The following is a 24,914-nucleotide window of genomic DNA, read 5'->3' as shown; positions in this document are numbered from 1 at the left end:
TTTATCATCATAGGAGCTACGACATGATAATGTTTAATGGTGCGGCAAATAGATTCCTCGTCTGGTGGCTCGGCAACGAACGAACAAAAATGGCGGACGATACTACCTACCTAGACTTAATAGAGCCTTCACTTCATAAGACGTAAAAAAAGAGGAGGAGTCACGCCGGGAATAACAGCGACGCGACTTTAGATGGTAAGTTATAGGCATTCCATTTATTATTCATCCTGTGTAACAGGCATATGAAAAAAAGATCAACTTATAACACATACTAATACACTGGAAGATCTGAAAAAAAAATAGCAGAAAACCCCATAGTTATTTTTATTACAAGGTAGGCCTACATCATAGGCCTATTTGTTTTGTAGGCCTAATAACAGACATTCTAGTCTATTTTACATTCATGATAATTAATATTTTATTGACATAGCTTCAACAATGACTTTTGGAAAATATATGAAGCATCTTACTTAAACCAAAGCCTACTGTTACATAAATCACGCATGTTCTACATTTTATAAACCACTGTTACAATTACAGGAATATTTTCGAATATTCTGTGAAACACATTTTATTGTAATTTGTAGCTACAGGATCTGCTTCCTGTATGTTTGTACTTTTGTGAAATAGGCCCCCGAAGTTTGAGTAAACATATCTTCTACTTACAGAAATTGAACGCATGATTTTTGTGATTACCTTCCTTATAAATAAATGCTGTAGGAGTGAAATGTAGCCTACGCGTAATATGTTAACAACTTTTAAACGTAAATATAAGGTTTGTGTGAAATGCAACAATCATACTAGTAAATGGAACTTTTCGCAATAGATGGAACGGTAATAACCTGAGCTAGGAAGTTGATACCGAAACTGTTAAGTTGTGTGAGCTTGGACTATATCTATACCGAATGAAAAGTAGTAGCGCAACTCTTAATGTCAATGGACCAGAATGACAAACATGAACAGCCGAGTGGTAACCAAATTTGTGCTCCAATCGTCCACTGCTTTAGAACAAGAAAACAATACACGAATATAAAAAAAGAATAATTTATAATTATAAACTTCGTAACTCCCAATCTAAAATAATTTACCCAGACATATGAAAATAACATACAAAGTATAAAATTTTGATTCTACCCTCATTATAACAAATAATAATGAACATTTTCATTTTATCTAAAGAAACATTCCTTTCATGTTCAGAAAAAAAAACAATATTTGTGTTCTGAAAATATTCATTCTACGTCACAAGACGTTACTGGAGCGAATCTGAAATTTGATACAGTATTTCTTAATATCATCAGGTGAACAACAACTTTATGAATCTAACAGTATATCTCGTGTGTGACACATAATATTAAACCCATAATTATCAAGAAAATGTTTCATTTCTATTGTAATGAAAGCTAAGAAGTTCGTATCGTACTTCTGATGTAAGAACTTGGACTGTAACGCAACCGAATGCATAGGAACACGAGACGTCAACAGACCAGCAAAACAAACAAGTATTGACGGCTGGTAAACAAACTTGTCTTTCAATCAACATTTAACGAAGAATAATCCGGGAAAAAAAAAACATTTTACACACTCCTGTTTGCATAATTATTTAATAACAGATTGAGTTTACTTTTCTTTATGGAATCATGTATAATATTAACATTACGTAAATAATACAATAATAACAGAATAGCTCACTTTGTTCAAAACATGAACTATTAGGCCTAATATAAATTAACAATATTCTTCAAACAATTCACTACTGTACACAGTTCCACAGAATGATACTATGCGTTGTTTATGTGAACTGAATATCATCTGTAGCGAGAGAGATCAGGGCAATGCGCGAGTGACAATTGAAAATGTAGAACATTTAAAGAACCGTATCATTGAAGCCTGTGCTAAAGTCACCCTGGAAATTCTACAAAATGTTCTCTCCACATTCTCAATTTTCTCTTCATATACAAAGCTCTTTATGTAACCCTAAAAGAAAAAAATCAAGGGGTGTTAAATATGGAGACGTGGCCGGCCATTCTACTGGTCCATGCCGGCCAATCCAATGTCCAGGGAACTGTTCGTCCAGTCTGCTTCAACATTTCTGTGGCTTAACCTACCAGAATGAAAAATTATATCAATTCTTTCCTCTTTCGATAATGCCGTCACGAAAATCAAGAAATGTGTTATAGGAAAGCTTCAAATAATCACAACAATGCATTGAAATTGTCACAGGTTAATCAAACAGTAAAGCAAGAAAAGTTAATTACCAGAATTGCATAAAAATACCTTTTTCAAAGCCTCCTTAGTGCTGTACCATGTTACAAAATATCTGTAGATGCAGTAACTAATGTTTGTGTCATTATGACAGTTATCTTTAAATAACTTGAAAACGATTAGAGATGTCTCAAAACAGATTACGCCATTGACTTTTTCAGAAAATTTCACATGATTTTGCGTACCCACATGACCCCCTTTCCATTTAAAATTTCAAAGTTGCATCCAAAATGGCGGCTTTTGAGATAGCTGAGGGCCAGAATCGAATGTGTCACTGGTAGAGCATTTGGTGTTACAAATACTGGTAACACCTATACTAATAAAAAAATCAAGCACATGGAACATATTTATATGGTTCCAGACTTTTGATTCGTAATTTTACCAACAGAGAAACGAGGCAATTTCGTAAATTAGATCGCAAGAATGTAACAAATAAATATATTTTAAAAGAAATGAATTTATTGCGGTTGAATTTAAATATGTGATAAATAAATGGACAGTTATTAAAACAAGGAAAAAATTAAAAATTTTTTGACATCTTTTTCATGGAAGAACTCTGCACTCTAGAGAATTAAAATATATTCATAAATAAAATAAAGTTAATTATTGCTTGTGCCACCGCATAAAATATACTTTCTTTATATATCACAGTAATCCTTTTGAGAGAGCAAAGAAAGAGCATAATCTGTCCATTGTTTATAGTTGGTCTCTTTACTGTTTTTCTACTTTCAAGAATTGAACTGGAAACAGTATCAAAATCACTGTTGCCAGTAATACTCCTCTTCCACTTCGCTGATGTACTGTCTGGTAAGGACAGTTCTATAGCTAAGCTTGCCACACTTTCGTCTTTCTTTAGTCTCTCTATCACAGCGAATTTAGTTTTTATGGAGTACGAATTTTTTTTTCTTTTAAGCATGGTTGCGCTCAATACGAAACACCCGACTACTACCAAGAGACAACTGTACACGAATACCCCACCTTCGTTCACCCACTCCCCATCCCCTACTGCCTTATAAGCAGTATGCGGTATGCGACGGTATGGAATACCGCCACATAACGTTAGTGAAAAATGACATATTGTCACTGAAAAAATTTGATCGTAAAAATTTGTTTATACATTTCTTCACATCAAAGAGTACTATCTGTTTGCTTCGTAAATATAAACCACAGCCTTCTGGAACTGTATTGTGTGTATTTAGACACGCTTATTTGATAAGTTCAACCAAATACCCTACTATAATACTGTATACTAGCAGCATTGGCGTGAGTACGAAAAATCGCGGACTTGGCATCTAGCGGAGAGGGATGGAATTACGTCCACATATACAAATATTAACATAGCGAGATTCGGACTGTTGTTTAAAACGTGAGATACTAATGTGGAATTATATATGAAACACTTAAGAAATGTTGAATAATATTTAATGTAAAATTATTATTTTATATCAAGGCTGCATATTATGAGAAATATTGCATACTTCATATTACTTTCCGTAATTAATCGTTACATATTTTTTCTTTGGTTTATAGACACAAAATCAATCTGATATTAGGAATGAATTTACAGTGATGTTTTATATACGCATTGCTGACAACTGCAAAGATAAAATTGATAGTAATCTGATGCTTGTAATAATTAGTAAAGGCATGTGGACAACAATAAAACTTAATTTGATAAAACCTTAAAATCCAATACATTTTAACTTCTATTTACTTATTAGGTCTAAATAAAAAACTAATTTGTATTTTTCTATCAACACAAAGACGAAGGAATTAGGCCTACTAAAGAATGTTGTTGACTTACGTTTTATGAACTGTCGGAAATCGAAAGTATGATTTGGAGCAATTTATAATGCTGCAATTGTCACAATTATGAACAGCACATATACACCCTGACATTTTAACACTAGTACTAATTCATAAAACTATTAACAAATAATAAATTAACTAGCCCAGCAACAATATACATTGCAGTTGATTACAGCTTGTTTCGCAAGTATCTCCATCCCGGCAGGTAGGTAGCAGCACCATCTCGTTCGCACGTAAAACTGCTAGCTGTCCGGTATTATTACCGTATAGTAAGATATTTGGTTCAAACCCTGGATTGCTTACAACGGTAGTATTTCAAGTATAGAAGGCTGTGGTCTGTAGATTGTGGTGGCCATTGTTGCCAATTTAGTGACTGTTATTTTTTGTTGCACTTTTTATTAATAATTACGTAAGGCACTTTGAAGCTGTAACATTATATTAAATGGTAAGTCTCAAAGGACATTGTAAAATGATCTAGTAAATACTTACTTACTTACAAATGGCTTTTAAGGAACCCGGAGGTTCATTGCCGCTCTCACATAAGCCCGCCATTGGTCCCTATCCTGAGCAAGATTAATTCAGTCTCTACCATCATATCCCACCTCCCTCAAATCCATTTTAATATTATCTTCCCATCTACGTCTCGGTCTCTCCAAAGGTCTTTTTCCCTCCGGTCTCCCAACTAACACTCTATATGCATTGTTCTAGTAAATAGCTGAAGTAATTTGAAATTATTTTATAAAGAAATTTAATGTGTACCGCGTAAGCTTCAATGATTCGCATTACTGACTGCACGAAACAATTTATTGTATAGCTACATCATGTATGTGTATGGTTGTAAGGGAGGTAATAGTAAGTTATTTTAGGACGCTTTATCAACATCTTAGGTTATTTAGCGTCTGAATGATATGAAGGTGATAATGCCGGTTAAATGAGTCCGGGAATCGAACCCGGGCCACCTGGTTTCGCGGCCAGATGCTCTAACCGTTAGTCTACAGGTGTGGACGGTAAGGAAGGGGGTATGCCTTTTTTTAAATCGAGGTATGCCAGAGGAAAATCTTGGGGTAGCATACCGCCTCTGGTTTTTTTCTCACACACTTCCCTCACTGCTTATAAGGAAAGGATAAACAAAACATTTTCCCTGACTAAAATTTAGGCTCCAGTGTTAAAAAATAAAAAAAAGTTTTTGCTGGATTCCTAAACAGAAAAGTGTTCAACTACTAACAGTTTATTGATTTATTTAGCTACAGTTACAATAACGGTCGGGGCAAGTTACCTGGTTGAGGTTTTTTCCGGGATTTTCCCTCAACCCAACATGAGCAAATGCTGGGTAACTTTCGGTGCTGGACCCCGGACTCATTTCACCGGCATTATCACCTTTGTCTCATTCAGACGCTAAATAACCAAAGATGTTGATAAAGCGTCGTAAAATAACCTACTAAAATAAAAAAAAAGTTACTATAAATTCAATTGCTGAATGTTATTTTTTCATCGACATTTGTTTATCAAGCACTCAGTGTATGTATAACCAGTTCCCCACGTTAGTATTTCCCCAGCGTCTTGCCGTATCCAGCAATGTGCGTCCATCCCTGTCTTTGGCTGCTCTGTTGGCCCCCAGAGAGATAAGAGTTTGGACCGCAAGCAGGGAGTTGGACTTCCCTGCCGCCCAGAGCAGAGGCGTTCGCATCTCGTCGTCCACCGCCTCCATACGAGCGCCGTGTGCGACAAGCAGGCGTATCATGACAGCAGCGCTATCGGACCTAGTAGCGAGGTGGAGTGGTGTGTAATCGCTCGCTATTTTAGTATCAATTTCCGCGCCCCCGTTGATCAGGAGACGCACCACGTCTGTGTAGCCGTGATAGAGCGCCAGATTCAGAGGCATTTTCAGCCTGTCATTCCGCGCAGATACGTTGGTCCGCAGAAGCAGCAGAGTCTCTGTCAGCGTCACGTTGCCGGCTTCTACTGCTTCAAGCAATTCAGCCTGTCTCTGTGATTCGCTCATTTTCACCAGCTCCTGTGTTCAGGCAGTACAAAGCAAAGGGAACAATTCTGATTATGTTCGTGTGTTCTGACCGATAATGATGTTAACTTATATTTATTTGTTTGTTAGCAATCTTGTTTGCACATGGCGGATTTGATGCAGTCCGATTCAAATCCGTCATTCCCATATCAAATACAAATATAACATATACTGTAGTTTCACAAGTATTATGAACAACTTCTTAATTTAACAAGTCTGCTAATAACAGTTTAGTATGCCTACTATTTAATACTGTATAGCCTATGTACCGTTGCTTACGAGATTATATACAAGCTAGCGCATAGCACGATCAAGAGTGGGTCTCTGAGTGTCATGACTAGGCTTCGTATTCCAGCTACCTAAAGACTGATCGTCTTACTAATAAACCGTGTATAGTTTTTATACGAGGCTTATGCAGAGTTGAGAAAAAAACGTTACTAATAAACCGTGAATAAGCTATGGACGTATAAACAGGCTGCAACTATACAATGGGAATTGTTTTGCAGTAGTTATATACACGAAACCCCTATTAGAGGAGCCTTTAGATTAGAGGAGCCTTTAGAGCCAACCTCAACATGATATTCTGCATGTGATATTCCATCATTTAACAGTGGTCTGTATAGCAAGTTTGCTGGTCGACCAATATTAAACATAAAAAAAACGAAACCCCTTGTTTAAGCGTTGTATATAGCGAAAAAATGGCCGCCCCTCTAACAGCTGTTCGTATCGACTGTCATTTTATGATGATGGTTACCTTGTAACCACAGAAGAACAAACCACAGATCATAGAATTATTAGAATAATATTGCTGTAGCTTGTACTCTTTGACCAAAATGTAGTGTGGTAATCGATTAGAGCCAGTTGTACTATCGATATTTAACACGCCACACTAGAGCGCTCTACCGGATGCAGTAGAGAACCTCAGATATTCTATTACCTTTCGTAACGAAGTAATGACGAAACTATGACGTAGCTGTGTAACAGTTATACTGTTATACACGACGTATGTAGTGATTATTAGTAAGGAATTTACACACGACTTATAAACGAGCTACTCATTGTATAAGTATAAGACAGTTAAACGTCTGTATATAGAGTTTTTATTAGTAAGACCGTGAAGTTATAGAAACATTGGGTATGTAGTACGCCGAACACAGGTAAAGCAACGGATAAGGATATAAACAAACAGGTCGTCGCTGCGTGTTCGTGGAGTACAGTCAACTCTCGACATTCTGAAGCTATAATAGTAAACACATGCTTGAGCCGTGATGTTCATTTTCGTCGTGATCTTTGCAGTGAATAATAACGTGCATTCGTAAGTTACGAAACATGAACATATGCGAATGTCATTTGAAATGATTTCATATTGCAAGAAATTCTGCCAATGGCCCATGACGTAATTGGTGCATGATGTAGTAGGCCTACAAGATATTCCTATTGTCTGATATTTTTCGTGTTTCATTAGGATATTGCATATGTCCCTCATCATTGAAAATTATTAATTTTCTATGTACTTTTCAAGAAATTCCCTAATTTATTAATTGGGATGTTGGCACTGAACATTATGGTAGACTACACAAATCCATGCTAAACGTCTTCATGATTTTAAGATTGTGATAGTACTTTTTCTTTTGGATTACGTTCAAAACACTTTCTTTGCCTTTTGTCATTTTAATGCCTTTCAGTGCACTGTTTTTGTCACTTTTACGTTTGTTTTACACAATTTATACGTAATGTTGTCTATATTGACAGTGAAAATATTAGTTCAAATATTTCTTCAACTATGCCCTGCAATATTGCACGCTTGAGCATCTTACCCAAGGCATTTTACCTCTGCAATGAACCTTCAATCAGCCACAAAGATGTAGTTATTGAAATAATACGACTAGTAAGAGCAGTGATCGATAAGACTACTCACTATGACTGCGTCCTGGTTTTGACTTTCTGGAGGAAGAGGGAAGAGGATGAGAAACTATTTTGTATACGAATGTACCTGTATCTGCGCTGTGACGTCACATATGCTTCGAAACAAGACAACTTCATTCCAGATGAAATACGAAATCTAGTCATGACAATTTCTGCCGCTAGGTTCGCCTCGCAGTTCTATTAATTAAATGATGAATAGTTCCATTACTAAGCATTGTGTACCGTGAAAATTCTTTGATTAATTTTGCATTACTGATCGAGTACGAAAATTATAAACATGCCAAGCATATCACAGTCTTATTTGAGATTTATTGATTACTTATTAAATAACAGTATGCAGATTTTCAGCATCATTTAATGGAATTTACAATTTTGTTTCCCGAAAGTCTGAATTTGTTCAATTAAAAATTTTGTTTTCAAACTACATTCTTCATCTGGTTCATTTACTTTGACAAGTTGATTGTTCTAAGTTCTGTGTTTTCCTTCAGATTTCGTTCCCTCTAATTTGTTATAATTGCTGAAAGTGAACTACCGGTGTCTTCTACCTTAAGATATTATTATTATTATTATTATTATTATTATTATTATTATTATTATTATTATTATTAAACTAGTATAGTTCTTAGTTTGCCTTGCCTTAAGACAATCACTAGCGTTATTCGAGGAAAGAGCAGGACTAAAAATCATTTATAATGGCGAAATATTCCACAAAAATGGTTAATTATTACTGGTGAATATTGACACATACAGGATTTGCATTATTTAGGACACAACATACGCAACAATGAGATTTTAATGTTGAGCATGCCGAGTTTAGTGTGACGTACTCCCCTCATCCTCCAAGCCAAATCAAATATTATTACGACATTACGAGTAATAAATAAATAAATAATAATTACTACAATTATTAGTTGTGATAAACTACAACTATCACTGCATGGTGTACCGGAGATTTTACTTTATGTGTTCATTAAACTGACATGTCATGAGTGAGACAGAAAACAGCTCAGGGGAACCAGATACAGACATTAATAAAAAAATAAATGGGGATCGGGGAGAGCAGATGCGCATGTGCCTATGGGCGGCAGAATTCTAAAAAGAATCGTCCCTGAGATTCCTGAGATATTTGTTTATGTTTTGGGAAATCGTCAAATGCGGAAACTATTTCTAATCACATATATTGCAGACTAACTTCCTAATTAATTTAATTCTAACTTCCAATTTAAAAACTGTTTACACACACTAAAATATCATAGCATTTGCTATTACTATCCACTACAGGTTAATCAGCAGCCTATTAGATATTTATTTCACCACTGCAAGAAAAAAAAAATCGCACAGTTGTACCATTCAAGTGTTGTGACTGTAGTTTGCATTAGTAAAAATCATAACACTTCAACGTCAATATATTTAAAAAAAAAAGGAAAAGTTAGGCCCACTTACAAATGATTAAATTATGAAGTCAGGGAAATGGAAGGTAATACAGTACCTTAATTTACTGGAATTTAATAACAATAATAATAATAATAATAATAATAATAATAATAATAATAATAATAATAAATACGTGAAAAGGATAGATTACAGTGTTCATGTAAAATATATTAAGTTTCTTTCATTATTTCCGAAAAGGTATGGTGTATGAATTGAACAACAGGAAGGTAGTGCCTTAGTTTATAATATGTAATATCTTTTAATATCAAGAATGGCAGCCATTCATTTTAATATAATTGAGACGTATTTTTGAAATTACGTCTGTTGACCATAAAATATTGTACGAAGCATTTAATAAGCGACGGTGAGTCCTTTAAATGCCCCAAATGTCAATGTCATGTAAGTGTTCTACTACGAATATCTAGAACCGAACAGCGCTCCGAGCGGCGGAATTGGCGTTACGCGGGAACCACTTTAGACCAGTATTTCAAGCGCTATACGCCAGCTTGTACAGGGACATCATTTTATTTTTATTTCAATTTTTATTGTACCTGAGTTTTTTAATGTACTTCACTCCCACCCCTCTACTAGTAAACTCCAAGCGTCCTCCACACAGAACCGAGGCCGCGTATGCAGTACTGAGTTAGTGAGTATAGTACGTTCCAGAAAAATGTTCGCGTTTTCCAGTGACGAAAGAGCTTTCAATATTGAATCATATTTTCGCACAGGTACTGTCGTCCGTTTGCCTACGTCGCATCTAGGTTTCCTCCACCTGCTTCTGTTCGCCCCTCTGTAAAGTCTAGTAGCTAGACTGTCTTAGCTCTTTTCTGAAAACATTAATTTCTGTTAGGAATTGGACGTCTACGTAATATTATACAACTATTTAAAATAACTTAAATAAAAGGGCCTCGTTAAGTAATTAACTGTCACGTGATTTCCCCCCCCCTTTCTACGACCCTGCGACAAAACCGCTTGAACGGACAGTAGATAGCATTTTTGAGTAATTTTATCTTTTCGGATCGGGCAGAAGTGAAGATTGAATTTACAGTACGTAAGGTAGGCTACTCTATTATAGAGTAGGTATAGAATTATTTCAACATGAATTACTCGTACGAAGGACGAAACTGGTAATTGGAATCAGTCTATAGTGCGATAATATGCACAAAAGAACTGAAGCCTGTATCGAAATGAACGGCCACCATTTTCAAAAATGTGTTTAAATATCCATATTATGATTATTTTTCAATTTAACTTATTCTCTATATTGTACTCTAATGTGTTGTAACAATACAATATACACTGCATATTTAATACGTCCGAATGGATAGCTCAATTCGTGAGTAAAAACATTAAGTATTAATACAGTACTGTATTTTGATTAAACAAAAACCTAATGAAAATTATCAAACTCAAAATCGCGATATTTCCTAGTTTACATAAATGGATGAACTATTTTTCTTCCCTCCTATACTTAGTAAAGTGATTTGTATATTACGCCAGTATCATCGAACTCCAGTCTTGGAAGGGGGGGCAAGCGGTGTTTCCGGTTCTAGACATTTAATCAAAAGATATAGCCAGGTTGATATTAATAATGTTAGTAAAAATAAAATGATGTCCTTGTATAATCTCGTAAGCAATGATATGTACTATACTCGTACTATACAACACAACATGAATGGAATAATGATGATAATAATAATAATAACAATAATAATAATAATAATAATAATAATAATAATAATAATAATAATGTCATAATAAACTCACCTATTCACTACTGGGTGTTCAGTTCAAAATGTGTCTTGGCTCGCTGTATGCCGTCATGTGGCTAGCCGATGAGCCTAGAGAATTCAATCTTCCTACACTTCCGCAGCTCAGGTGTATAATCTAAGAGGCAGAGAAGTTGGCTAGCAAGTACGGCGTTCATTCTGAAGAGTACGTGCCGATACGTACGGTAACGCCGGTAGTGGCAGGAATGTGAACTGTTTGGAAATACGTACTGTCGAGATATGGGGAGAGGGTTAAGACGATTACTTACGTATTTGTTGACATTAACTTCGACGGTCAACATGGACACGGAGCATTTGATTTGTGTTGTGGAATGTTACCATATGCAACCGATAATAACAAATACCCTGCGTACGACTTGCCGGCGCAAAACACAGTTCGAAAGAGGTTATGGTAGCACACAGACCGTACAGACCGCCATCTGTTGCTACGACGTTCAAGTTATACCGTACACATTCTCAAGTTCAGATTGAAGAACGCCTTAAATAATAGGCAACTTCTCTAACATATAAGCTGAAACTCGCTTCAAATCGGTGACCCAACAACAGTGACGTCATGACACATTTTGAAATGAACACCCAGTATAGGGCTACTTACTATTCCTAAATGTTTCATTATTATAATTCTAATTCATCGTTTCACTTATTTACTTAACTATTTCACAGATTACTAATTTGGTTACTCCTTAAGTAACAGCTCTTGTAGAGTGAAGGGTTCTCTCATATTGTAATCTCTTCACATAGTTCCTTTATCTTCTTTTCCAATCTAATTTTGACTCTGAAGAGAAATTTACCTAAATTATTAAGCCTGTCAATGTTAAACGGCCCACTTAGTTTTATGAAAGCTATCTTCTCGTTTATCTTAAAAAAAAAAATGTTCCTCTAATTCTGAGGTCATTTGTCGCTGTGCATCAATGACGCTATATAGGCCCTAACAACGGTGGCGGAAATGAAACATCAGCTATACATTCGAACACAGCCTCTAAAGCAGCAGAGTGGGATGGTCAAGATTATTTATTTTATTTCAGTAGGTTTTTTTACGACGCTTTATCAACATCTAGGTTATTTAGCGTCTGAATGAGATGAAGGTGATAATGCCGGTGAAATGAGTCCGGGGTCCAGCACCGAAAGTTACCCAGCATTTGCTCATATTGGATTGAGGGAAAACCCCGGAAAAAAACCTCAACCAGGTAACTTGCCCCGACCGGGAATCGAACCCGAGCCACCTGCTATCGCGGCCAGTTGCGCTAACCGTTACTCCACAGGTGTGGACGGTGGTCAAGAAGGGAAGGAGATACAAAGCTAGAACGTTCTCTGTGAGTGGCGAATTTTTTATTTTCTGTAAATATAATAGACATGTTTTTGTTCTTTCATTACAAAATCTTGTATGTTCTGTACAGACCCAGAAACAAAATTTTGGCCATCTGAATTTTCCAAGTTCCAGATATAATATACTGTGCATGACCCGCCCTTTTGTGAATTACGTTTTCATAGCAAATGTCTGTCTGCGAATTTTATTTCTAGTGATAAATTCATTTGCTATTTCATTCAAATTTAAATGCAGAGCTTCTTCTCTGTGAGAATCAATGATAGCTATAGGCCCATCATTCATTCGCTGTTGACCAATGCTAGACCTAGTGTAGGATTTAAGTCTACCAGAGAGAGGAGAATGATCACTCAGCAGTAGAGGTAGACATGGTATTGTAAGAAGTAGTCTCATGAACTTAACAAGTTCTGGTAGCATGTCAAGAAGAAAAGCTTCTTTCCGAAGGAGATCAAAAACAGTCTGAAAATTTCTGATATGGTGCAGTTTTGATCTTGCAATATCAAAGAACGTCTCCCTGTGTAAAATTAGCCTCTTCTTGTCCAAGTCATCTCCATAAAATGAGAGAATTTCTTTCAGTTCTTTATCAAAGTCATTCAAACCATCAATTAAAAAATTCTCAATCTTAACAAGAAAATCTGCAGTAGAAATGTCAGTGGCATCATCCAAACAATTCACAATATTGTCAACAACTTCGTAAAACTATTTACGAGAGAGAGAGAGAGAGAGAGAGAGAGAGACACACACACACACACCCACACCCACACCCACACCCACACCCACACCCACACCCACACACACACACACACACCCACACCCACACCCACACCCACACACACACACACACCCACACACACACCCACACCCACACCCACACACACACCCACACCCACACCCACACCCACACACACACACCCACACCCACACCCACACCCACACACCCACACCCACACACACACACCCACACCACACCCACACCCACACCCACACACACACACACACCAACACCCACACCCACACCCACACCCACACCCACACACCCACACCCACACCCACACCCACACACACACACACACACACACACACACCCACACCCACACCCACACCCACACCCACACACACACACACACACACCCACACCCACACCCACACCCACACCCACACCCACACCCACACCCACACACACACACACACACACACACATACACATATAAATTACTTTGGGGTGCTCAAAATGCAAAGCACCCCCGAAGACGGCACATACATACATACATGCATGCATGCATACATACATGCATACATACATGCATGCATGCATGCATACATACATACATACATACATACATACATACATACATACATGCATACATACATACATAGAAACATATAAACAAACAAATAAATAGATAAAATTATAAGTAAATAAATAAATAAATAAAATAAATAAATAAATAAATACGTATAAGCTATAAAGAAATACATAACTAAACTCCTATTAGAGTCTATTTACTCGCGAATAATAAAAAATTAAAGGTACGGTATGAAAAATCGATTACTTTAAATTACAGAATAAGTACTCGTTTCTGTTTCGGTTCTCACAATTAGAAATAAAAGAAAGTAATTTTGAAAGTCTCAAGTCAAAGAATTTTAGGATAGTTAATTATTTGAGGTTCATATTTCTGAAATATTTCTCAATTTTTTCACTTGAAGTGAGTCAGAAAAAATGTTTTGAAGTCCAAGTTTATTTAAACAAACCCCAATTTCATTAGATAAGTTGCGACAAGAGTTTACATGGATATTCTGTGTAATATGATAGCCTATTAATGCAAATATTTTTAAAATGTAACAAAAATACCTCTCATTTTTATTGCAGTCACATACAAGCATAATGTTTTAGTTAAAATATATATATTTTTAATATTGTTCGTCATTCACCCAAGTTCAATATAAGCCTATGATTACGCGTATGATTTATTTTCCAAGGCTTGGATATTGGTCGTCATTTGTTTTCGCGCACTGTCATCAGGTTGTTATCTCAATGTCTTCAGTCTTAAAAATAATACCACCACTTATTCGTATCATTGACCTTAACTCTCCTCCCCTACAATATTAGGGCCTATAAAATTACCGTATGTTGTGAAATATGTGAACTTACTTGAGAATTGTTGAGCTCCTTTGTGACGCTCTGGTATTTGGAACTGAGAGCGATCATTTGAGACTAGAAACAGAATGTACAAGTATTAATAGACCTACGCAACTTTAAGTCTAAGAAAAATCATATTCATTATCGTAAGAAAATTCTTAGGATGTATAATAAGCCTATAGTATAAGGTACCGTAACTGAAATAAGTTACTATGTGATATACTATCAGGACTAGAGTACAACTTACAGGTAGAATGACTGTTCTTTCTATTAAAATTTATGGAAGTAGGCTATTAGCAATTGTCTTTAAAATTCTTTGTTATAAATGGCAGTGTATCCACCAAAGTTCATTGGTTTCACATAGTCTGTCTTATTATTATTATTATTATTATTATTATTATTATTATTATTATTATTATTACTATTATTATTATTATTATTACTATTATTATTATTATTATTATTATTATTATTATTATTATTATTATTATTATTATTATTATTATTATTATTATTCAAAAAGACATATGACTCTGTAAGAGGGAAGTTTTATATAATATTGTTATAGAAATTGGTATCCTGAAGAAACTAGTTCGATTAATTAAAATGTGTCTCAATGAAACGTATATCAGAGTCGGTATAGGCCAGATTCTGTCTGACGCTTTTCCAATTTACTGCGGGCTAAAGCAAGGAGATGCACTATCAACTTTACTTTTCAACTCTGCTCTAGAATATGTCATTAGGAAAGTTCAGGATAACAGAGAGGGTTTGGAATTTAACGGGTTACATCAGCTGCTTATCTATGCGGATGACTGAATATGTTAAGAGAAAATCCACAAACGATTAGGGAAAAACGGAAATTTTACTTGAAGCAAGTAAAGCGATAGGTTTGGAAGTATATCCCGGAAAGACAAAGTATATGATTATGTCTCGTGACTAGAATATTGTTCGAAATGGAAATATAAAAATTGGCAATTTAATCATTGAAGAGGTGGAAAAATTCAAATATCTTGGAGCAACAGTAACAAATATAAATGAGACTCTGGAGGAAATTAAACGCAGAGTCATCCAGTCTGCTCTCAAAAAGCTGAAAGTTAGAATTTATAAAACAGTTATATTACCGGTTGTTCTGTATGGTTGTGAAACTTGGACTCTCACTTTGAGAGAGGAACATAGGTTAAGGGTGTTTGAGAATAAGGTTCTTAGGAAAATATTTGGGGCTAAGGGGGATGAAGTTACAGGAGAATGGAGAAAGTTACACAACACAGAACTGCACGCATTGTATACTTTACCTGATATAATTAAATCCAGACGTTTGAGATGGGCAGGGCATGTAGCACGTATGGGCGAATACAGAAATGCATATAGAGTGTTAGATGCGAGGCCAGAGGGAAAAAGACCTTTGGGGAGGCCGAGACGTAGATGGGAGGATAATATAAAAATGGATTTGAGGGAGGTGGGATATGATGGTAGAGACTGGATTAATCTTAGGTTAGGGACCGATGGCGGGCTTATATGAGGGCGGCAATGGACCTCCGGGTTCCTTAAAAGTCATAAGTATTATTATTATTATTATTATTATTATTATTAGGCCTAATAATAATAATAATAATAGTAATAATAATTAATTTTAGCTGTCAAAGTTAAGGCCGTAAGATATTCTCTTTTACTCAACCAGTAAAAAGTGTAAGTAAGGCTATCCTACGTATGAATAAAGTTAGTAAGTTTACAAAAATTGAGCTCGATGAAAATTAATTGCATATAATTAGATGAGTTACGAATGAATTAAACAGTGAAATACACACTGATTAGGTATTTAAACTAATATATATAGTGAATAACTCTTCTCGGGTTCTCAGCCAGGTGAGTTGGAGATTAGCTTCCAAGCTTTCGACGGCTAGCTCTGCCATCTTCTTCAGGGACGAAGATGGCAGAGCTAGCCGTCGAAAGCTTGGAAGCTAATCTCCAACTCACCTGGCTGAGAACCCGAGAAGAGTTATTCTATATCAAACGCCGGGAAAGCCTCAAGTCATAATATACATAATGTTAATAGGCAGCCATTATCTAGCGTTCAAAAAATACTGGATAATAAAAATTACACTGAGAACAATGAACATTTGGGATTATTTGAATCAATAGGCCTATCTAACAAAAGAAATTACCATGCAATTCATAACCATTAAAGATCAGATAATTATATTGAACCACTGATTAGATTGTCCTTTAACCTATTCTTAAAAGTGTTTATTAACTTGCAGCCTCTAATATTTTGTGATAAAAAATTCAATGGACGTGAAGTGGAGACCGTAGAAGATGAGGAGTAACAGATGTTCCACGAAGGTGTAGGGCAAACTCGGCTAGGTACTAATTTCGTGATACTTTTATTTAAATTTATTACGAATTTATATCAGGGACCAATGTAATTCTTAGGGTAAAGTATAAATGGCAGAAGATGCATTATAAGTATTATAACATAGATTTTGTTTACTGCACTCTTACAGTGACCTGAGCGGATTTTTTGGAGACTGCTTAAAGGGTTGAGAGAGCTTTACCAGTCTTATTAAGTATACAGAAGATACCTTCCTTGAAAATAACGAAACCACGTTTTTTGCAGCTTCTATTATTTTCACTTAACTCTACTTGGCATCGGAAAGTTTCGTAATGTACCCTTCTTGGGCACTGCTGCTGTGAGACACCGTGCACTCTGACTATGAAATCACTCACTACTTTTGCCACAGTTCAGCTGTCATGTGACTCCTGACGCACATGACGTCATTCAGAAATCGTTTCCAGAGATCGGAAAGAACCCTGTAGTACGTACATTAAAAACATTCATTTTTTTAAATGTGAATCTTTTTTTGCGCTGAAACCTTAGTACCACGAAATTAGCCGAGTCTGCCCTATGAGTTACTTATCGTAGCACAGATAAGTAGACTTCGTGGAATTGCCACGAGAATCGCAAGGTTTACTACGCACGCGGTATAGACTTATGAGAAGGGGGCGTGCAACGGATGGAGTATGCCTCTGATGTAAGCACTGAGCAGTATACTGCGGTTACAATAAAACCTGTACCCTGCTTTCAAGAAATATAATGAATGATCATTGAAGTAGGAAATGTCTAAACATGTAAATACATAATTATTTTATAGTGAGATATATTAACTCTTAAAATTTAATGTAAGATACTCACATCATCCTTGAATATGTGCATTGCAGTGAAGAGTTACTGCAAAGTAACCTCCTCCGGTGGTCACTTAAACAGTTTTTATTTTGGAGAAATGTACGTTCAACATCACACGATGTAATACGTACATATTTGAAGAACGGAAAGTCACTACTTTTTAGTACACTAACTTCAGATGTCTTGTCGTGACCTGATGGTACATCATTTGAGACGTTCAGAGCAAAAGTGGTGTAAGTCAAAACCGAGTAGTGAGGTTTAAAGTAAAAATTCTGTAAAATACAGCGCAAAGTAGCAGTTCATATGTCCTTCGTGCTATCCACTGACTACTAATAGTTTAAATAAATTGAATGTTAATTGCTATTTTGCGCTGTATTTTGCAGAATGTTTACTTTAACCCTCATTGCCTATTTTTGACTTACACCACTTCTGCTCTGAACGGCTCATTTATGATACGAAGTTGTGAATAGGCAGAATTTTTAGCAATAATGTTTCTCAACTTATATTTCACTTTTTCCGAAATTAGTGAATTGTTATTTTGGATAACGGTTTGTGATACTTTATCCACTATATTAAGGGCTTCTGAGAGTTGAAGTTTAGACGATTCTAACAGGATGGTGATTTTGGGCACGATTTTAAAATTAGAATCAATGAACAGAATATCTTCCAATAGCTGTTCAGAAGGCAATGATTTTACAGCTGCAACAGCGGAATTGTCTGTGCTTTCCAATGCATCAATTACCTCCATTATTTTGCCGTAATGTTCTGCATAATAATTAACAGCATCCAACCACGTTCCCCAACGGGTCATGACTGGTTGCGGGGGTATAGGTATTCCAGGAGCAATTATTTGGAACAGAAACATTCTCACTGTAGTATTTTTGATTGAATTCTTGTGTGGACTGAACAAATGTTAAGTTTGACTATTCCAACCACAGTAATGCAAAAACAAGTGCCTACATAGGTATGCATTAGCTGTAGCTGCTCTATCTATTTGGACCGGTCACAACTCTTAACATGAACTGCTTATACTACGAGACCGGGCGGTCACTCACCTCCTCTATACTACCGTACATCGCCAACCTGATTGCATGCTGCGTGTGGTAATTCAACGAAGTCTACAGATAAGTGATCTGGTATTTAGATCGTGATGAAAGGTAATTTGGCGGTGAAGTGTGCAGAATTCGAAACATTAAAGACAAAGAATGTAAAGATTTACGTTTCTTGAGTCAGGGCCACGAAAAACTTGTGAAGGACGGTTATTGCCTAGAGTAGAACACAGCAAACTGTTGTAAAAGACATCGGACGTACCTATGTTATAGTACAATAGTATATAATAATACTAGTATAATAAGTCAAACATAAAGTAATTTGTGTCCGGGAATAAGGCATAGCCTACTCAGCATCAACAAGAATTAAACTTTTGTGACCAGCACATCCGCCTTGTACAGTGTGGGTGAATATGAAATAAGAGGACAGCAGCAAAGGAGATCGAGTATGCCGCTATTTTGTGATACTTTCCAAATGAATACACTTAAAATACTGTATTTCAGTAAAAGCAGATAACGTCTTCATGAGAAAATACAAGAAAATGAAGTTAGTGTGACTTTTATCTCAATTTAAGACCAATTAATGTAGCAGTGGCAGTAAAATGAGGACTATTGTGTTCACACGACAGGCCCTAATCCTCTATATTGCTGACGTTTTGGCACTCACCTGGCACTGTGAATTCTCAGCCTGACTCTGGAATTCTATTTTCTCTATATTCGTTATAGATTTCAACACAGTTTGCACCTTGTCCTCTACAAATTTCTCTTGCCTTTTCAATTCTTCTTCAAGACGGATAACAGTAAATTGCAAGCTTTCATTCTGCGTGGTGAGTTTATTGTCCAGATTTGATTCTAAACGCTTCATGCTCATCTGTAAATTTGATTCCAATGTGTTCAATTTCTCCAGGAGTTTTGAACTTAAGTTATCCATTTCCTCATCTACATTTGATTTTATGTTGTTAGGTTGCTCCTGGAGGTTTGATTTCAAGCCCTGCAGTTCCTCTTCGAAATGTGATATAGTTTTGTGTATCTTGTCCTTCTCTTCCTGAAGTTTATCCTGGAGTGCATTCAATTTCTTCCCTTGTTCTTGAAAGTGGTGCATGATTTCAAAATCCTGTAGTTTCAGTTTAGACAAAAGAAGATCAGTTTTATCATCTCTGCCCTTGACAACGGCCATGAACATGTTATCAATTTTACTTTCAAGCAGTTGTATCTTGTTTTCTAGTCTTTCTAGGTGACTTTGCTGTAGATCGCGCTTACTGAGGATTCTCCCAACCATATCCTCCAGTCTGAATAAATTGTCCTTTGTTTCGTTAACATGCAGAAAGGAATTTTTCCATTCCTGCGCACTTTTGCCTCCTTCTTTCGACAGATTGACATGATTAAGAGCCAAAGACAGAAACTGAAGCAGCAGGAGTTGAAGAGGCGCTGGAAATCCGGTGCCCTCCTGCAGTTGTGCCACCTGTGCAGAGTGTGAAGTCAGTGAGATGCAAATGGCCAGAAGACCTAGTTGTCTAATTGGTACTCTGTGAGAATACCAGAATTTGAAAGCACGTCATAAATAATGTAGGACCTACAAAAATAATACTCAGTTTGGCAATAATTCAATACCAACATTACCGTAAAAATTAGGCCTACAAGGAAAAACAAGAAACACATAGCCTCTCTTTCTTTTGAAAATACCTGAATATTGAGAGATTGCGTGCCTTTTCGGGCAAAAATAAGTTACTCAATTTAAATAAAGAGTGTATTTTTTGATAACTTGATGAAATACAACTTACCGTGTTGTTGGTTACCATAGCGTCCATAAAATAACTATTGAATAAAGGAATAAACTGTTTTTCTACCTGAAAATACAAAATTAGTTCTATTATACAATATGGGTGGGTGTCGATTACGCGCAAAAAGGTCAAAATCTATCAACTGCGTGCAAACAGCTATACTGTAAACACATCAACTGCGCGAGTCAATGCACCTTAGTAATTTTTATAAACATTTTTTTTACCAAATACTAATATAACAAAAATAAACAAAGTAATACAATGTATGCCTAATGTTCATGGCACGTAAGGAATGTAATGGATGGTAACACTGATCGCGTTAGTCTGTTGTTCCAAGTACATAAAACGGCGTGTTTAACGGAAAGACAGAGCACTCAACGTTGTGCGTGTATGTTACTGATAGTTTTTAAATGGATCTTCACGGTGAACTGCAGCATATTAAGAGTGGTGGGCCTAGTTGCAGGTGGATACAAATTTTGAAAAGACAGAGAAACACAACTTGGAGTTGCGTACAGGTGCACCATTAATGCATGCAGCAGTGCCGACGCATGACATTTTAACATAGGGATGCGATTTTTTAAATGATTAAAATACAGCAGTCTGCTTTCGTTACATGCGGGAGTTTGCGTTCTTGGAAATAACCGCTTATTGATGAATGTTTGAGTTGAATTTTCAAATTTTCTTTATAATTTTCTTGTAGCATAAGTTACAAGGATATATTTTAGAAACAGTGTGCTTTATTCATCAAAACATAGATTCCTTTCAAACAAATTCAACATATCATGAGTATAACACCAGAACATCCCAAAACATACATCTGAATTACCACAGGCTTACCAGAAGTCTTAACAGCATATCACATAGAGGCAGCAATTTATATAATAAACTTTCACAGAAAATCAAAGAACTTAACATAAGAAAATTAAAAAAAAAGAGGTAAAGAACATTTTATTGACACATATGCCATTTTGCACAAATGAATATCTAAATTTAAAATTTTAGAATTTAACGTTTCTTGATACTGCCCTTGACCATTTATGTTTCAGGTAACTCAGATTTGAAGAAAAGACAGGGAAAAGCAAAAAGAGAAGATACTAGATAGAACAGTAAGGACTGAAGATCAAGCTTGTCCTATAATATTAAACTGTTAAATTTATTTAGAATTAAGTCTATTTTTGTATTATATTGTATGTTATGTCATTTTTCTTGTGTACTGACGACGCCATGAATGCTTGTAATTCTATTCGGCTAATAAAGATCTAATCTAATCTAATCTAATTTACCGGGCCGTGTTTACATAAAACACAAAAGACGAAAGCGCATAGAACGAGACCGACTACACTGTTGATAATACAGTAAATCAAAATAAGCTTCATAGTTTTCTTTTAGGTTTAACAATATTTCTTCAGGGAGCGAATTTTCGAAGGTGGTAAATTATGTATGATCAAGCAACTTAAAAGTTTCAATTTTGAATTTTCATACACATTTTGAATAATATCAATTCTGATAATGTGCAGGATTTCATTGAACAATCGCCTATACATAATTTTCTTATCCTCTCCAGGGATTGCATCCAGCCGTGATCTTTCAGATTGAGGATAATTTTCAGCAGCAAAATCATTCATGTGTTCCCAAACTTCCTGAAAGTAATTTCTCAGTCCTTGCTTGTACTCCTCGAAATTAAGAATTGCTTTTTGAAACAGAATATCAGAGTGTGGGAATATTGCAGCGAATAATATTAGCAGAAAATAAAATCAAAATTCTTCAGTAAACTTAACAGCCCTCGTGTACTAACGACAGTTTCGCCGTTCCATTCACAATCTTCATTATCCATTATTGATTCAAATAAGCATTCCAACTTTGATGATTTAGAGAAAAAACTAGAAAATCCAGCAAGATTAGTGAAGATCACTTTTACTTGTTTCATAAAATTGTCATCACAGACTAGCGTCAGTGCCGAACCTAATCCTGCGTATGAAAAGAGCACAAAATAAGTACATAGAATAACTCATTTCTCAATACAGACAAGGATATACAGTGAAACCTGTTCAAGACGGAAGTGACATGGTCCTAATTTTTTTTTCGTTGTGGACAGGTTTCCGTATTATTCAGGTGTGACATTAAAATGGAATATTTTGTCATTCATATATATGAAAAACAAAATGGCATGTCCCAAACTGCAAGAAGTACAAAATATTCCATTTAACGCTCATCACATTAAATCAGCTTTCTGTCGCTCATTACGTTGGTGAATCATCTTGATTAAAATCTCATTTTCTGTATAAATATTATCGTAACTCACTCATTAGTCACTAAAAATTACAGAAGTTTACTAATCTCATTCTATTTAATATCTAACACTATATTCTAATACTGTACTGCATATCACTGCACATTATTAATTAATTGGACTAGGAGCCATCTATTAGAAGCCTTGAATTCTGGTTTATTTCATTTCTTTCCCAGTTCAATAGCTTGCTTTGCAGAACAGATCCAGAAATTGGCTTGTTCTTTGAAAGGTCATGAAGAACCCACTCTCACAACAGTTCATTTATTTTCACATAAACGGTTGCTTTCTGGTTCCTTTTGTGTCACCAATATTGGCCGCACGCCACTCACTCATTATGATCTTTAATTTTTAAAGTGTCACACCTGAGTTTTCCACAACTGTACTTCAATATTATTTCACATAGACTTTGTTTCTAATTTTCCTTTACCTCGATAACTTTTACTTCATCACTTAATGTTAATGCCACATTTTATGCAACTTTTTTTTTTTTTACATGGAAATCACTACGCTTGCGCTCTGTTTAGCTACGACAGTTTACGGGTGTGAAGCATTGAAAATCTTTGAAGGGACTCGTCTGCCTAGTCAACAGGGTAATAAAATTTATGACCGACAGGCCAACACACCCACGTACCTTCTAGAATTTTGCAAAGAAAACTTGTTTTTATCTTAGTGACCTACATATTTCGTATATTCCTTGAAATTACACCGTTTCAAAATATAGTTACAAAATATAGTGTGTCCAAAATATTGTTTCCGTTTTGAACAGTAGCAGACAGTTTCCGTTTCCGCGTTGGACAGTTTCCGTTTTATTCAGGAAAAATTACACATAATAGATACCAATTTCGCCGGGAAAATGTTCCGAAATAGACAGGATTCCGGATTATTCAGGTTCCGATTTGAACAGGTTTCACTGTATTGGCCGATTACATTTTTTAAAAAGCTTGTCTTATTATTATAATAATAATAAATAATTTCTTGACAAGTAGACTACCCAGTTCTGGTACTACCATTTTAACTTCTTGACAAGTACCCAGTTCGGGTATTTTTAACTATACCTATTCATAAAATAGACAGTCCTAAGTCTCTGAAAAATGGGCAGGAAAATGCAAGCAATGACTCCTGCGCCCAGTTGCTATATATCCAGAACTGATTGCCGCGCGTAGGTGAAACAGGATAAGTTACCCACTGATATCCTCACTGACGACGCACACAGTTGATGAGTTTCTGGCAGGTAAAATTTTGGCTTGCGCGTAATTGCCACCCTCGTACAATATGACTGACTGCACAAAATAAGGATGGATTCATCTTTAACGCGACTTGTGGCTTGTAGGCCATCCCAAACCCCGACCTTTACCCATCAGAGCGCGAGTCATATAGGCCTATTCGGTCAGTGATGGCCTACTATCATAAATAAAACAGTTAACAATAGGTATTTAAGTCATAAAAACATTTTACATAGGGGACGGATTCATATGCAATTCCTTAGTTGCTTTGTACAGATTTTTTAAAAATATATAACTAAAATTAGATTATTCTTATACACTTATCACAACAATAGTTGCAAATCACACCATTTCTAGCAACTTGATTCTTTACAGTTCAATGTAGCCTACACTCTTAAAGAGCTTACAAGAGTAGCATAAATAAGATTATAAAATAGTAATATGCGTTACAAGAGCGGTATGTTGACGTTTTCATCGTCGAGGAAAAGATTGAAAAAGCGAAACGTAGTTGAGCTTTTTTAATTTCCGAGAACATGAAAACAAACATGCTGCTCGTGTATCGTACATTATTTTGTGCGAAGATCGTTTATTACATACATGAAAGACGAATTTCTAATTAGTTGCAATGAAATCTCCATGTTGGTCTCTGTTTAATGACGGCAACTTCGGAAAACCAAAATAT

General features: G+C 35.8%; 1 protein-coding gene across 1 annotated transcript in view; it reads right to left on the bottom strand.

The window, feature by feature from the left end:
• Window positions 1-202: 202 nt before the first annotated feature.
• The window catches only part of LOC138715527 (putative ankyrin repeat protein RF_0381), a 29,696-nt gene continuing 4,984 nt past the window's right edge, over window positions 203-24,914 (bottom strand). Inside the window, exons 2-5 of the mRNA XM_069848570.1 lie at window positions 20,720-20,785; window positions 19,606-20,400; window positions 14,721-14,783; window positions 203-6,088 (exon numbers count right to left, since the gene is read on the bottom strand). Coding sequence (XP_069704671.1) covers window positions 5,588-6,088; window positions 14,721-14,783; window positions 19,606-20,400; window positions 20,720-20,746 — 1,386 coding nt within the window. The 5' untranslated portion in view covers window positions 20,747-20,785 and the 3' untranslated portion in view covers window positions 203-5,587. The remainder of the gene's footprint in view (window positions 6,089-14,720; window positions 14,784-19,605; window positions 20,401-20,719; window positions 20,786-24,914) is intronic.

Source organism: Periplaneta americana, chromosome 2 (assembly GCF_040183065.1).
Source record: "Periplaneta americana isolate PAMFEO1 chromosome 2, P.americana_PAMFEO1_priV1, whole genome shotgun sequence".
Lineage (NCBI taxonomy): Eukaryota > Metazoa > Arthropoda > Insecta > Blattodea > Blattidae > Periplaneta > Periplaneta americana.
The sequence above is the reverse complement of the archived record's forward strand: the minus strand, read 5'-3'. Positions and strand labels throughout refer to the sequence as shown.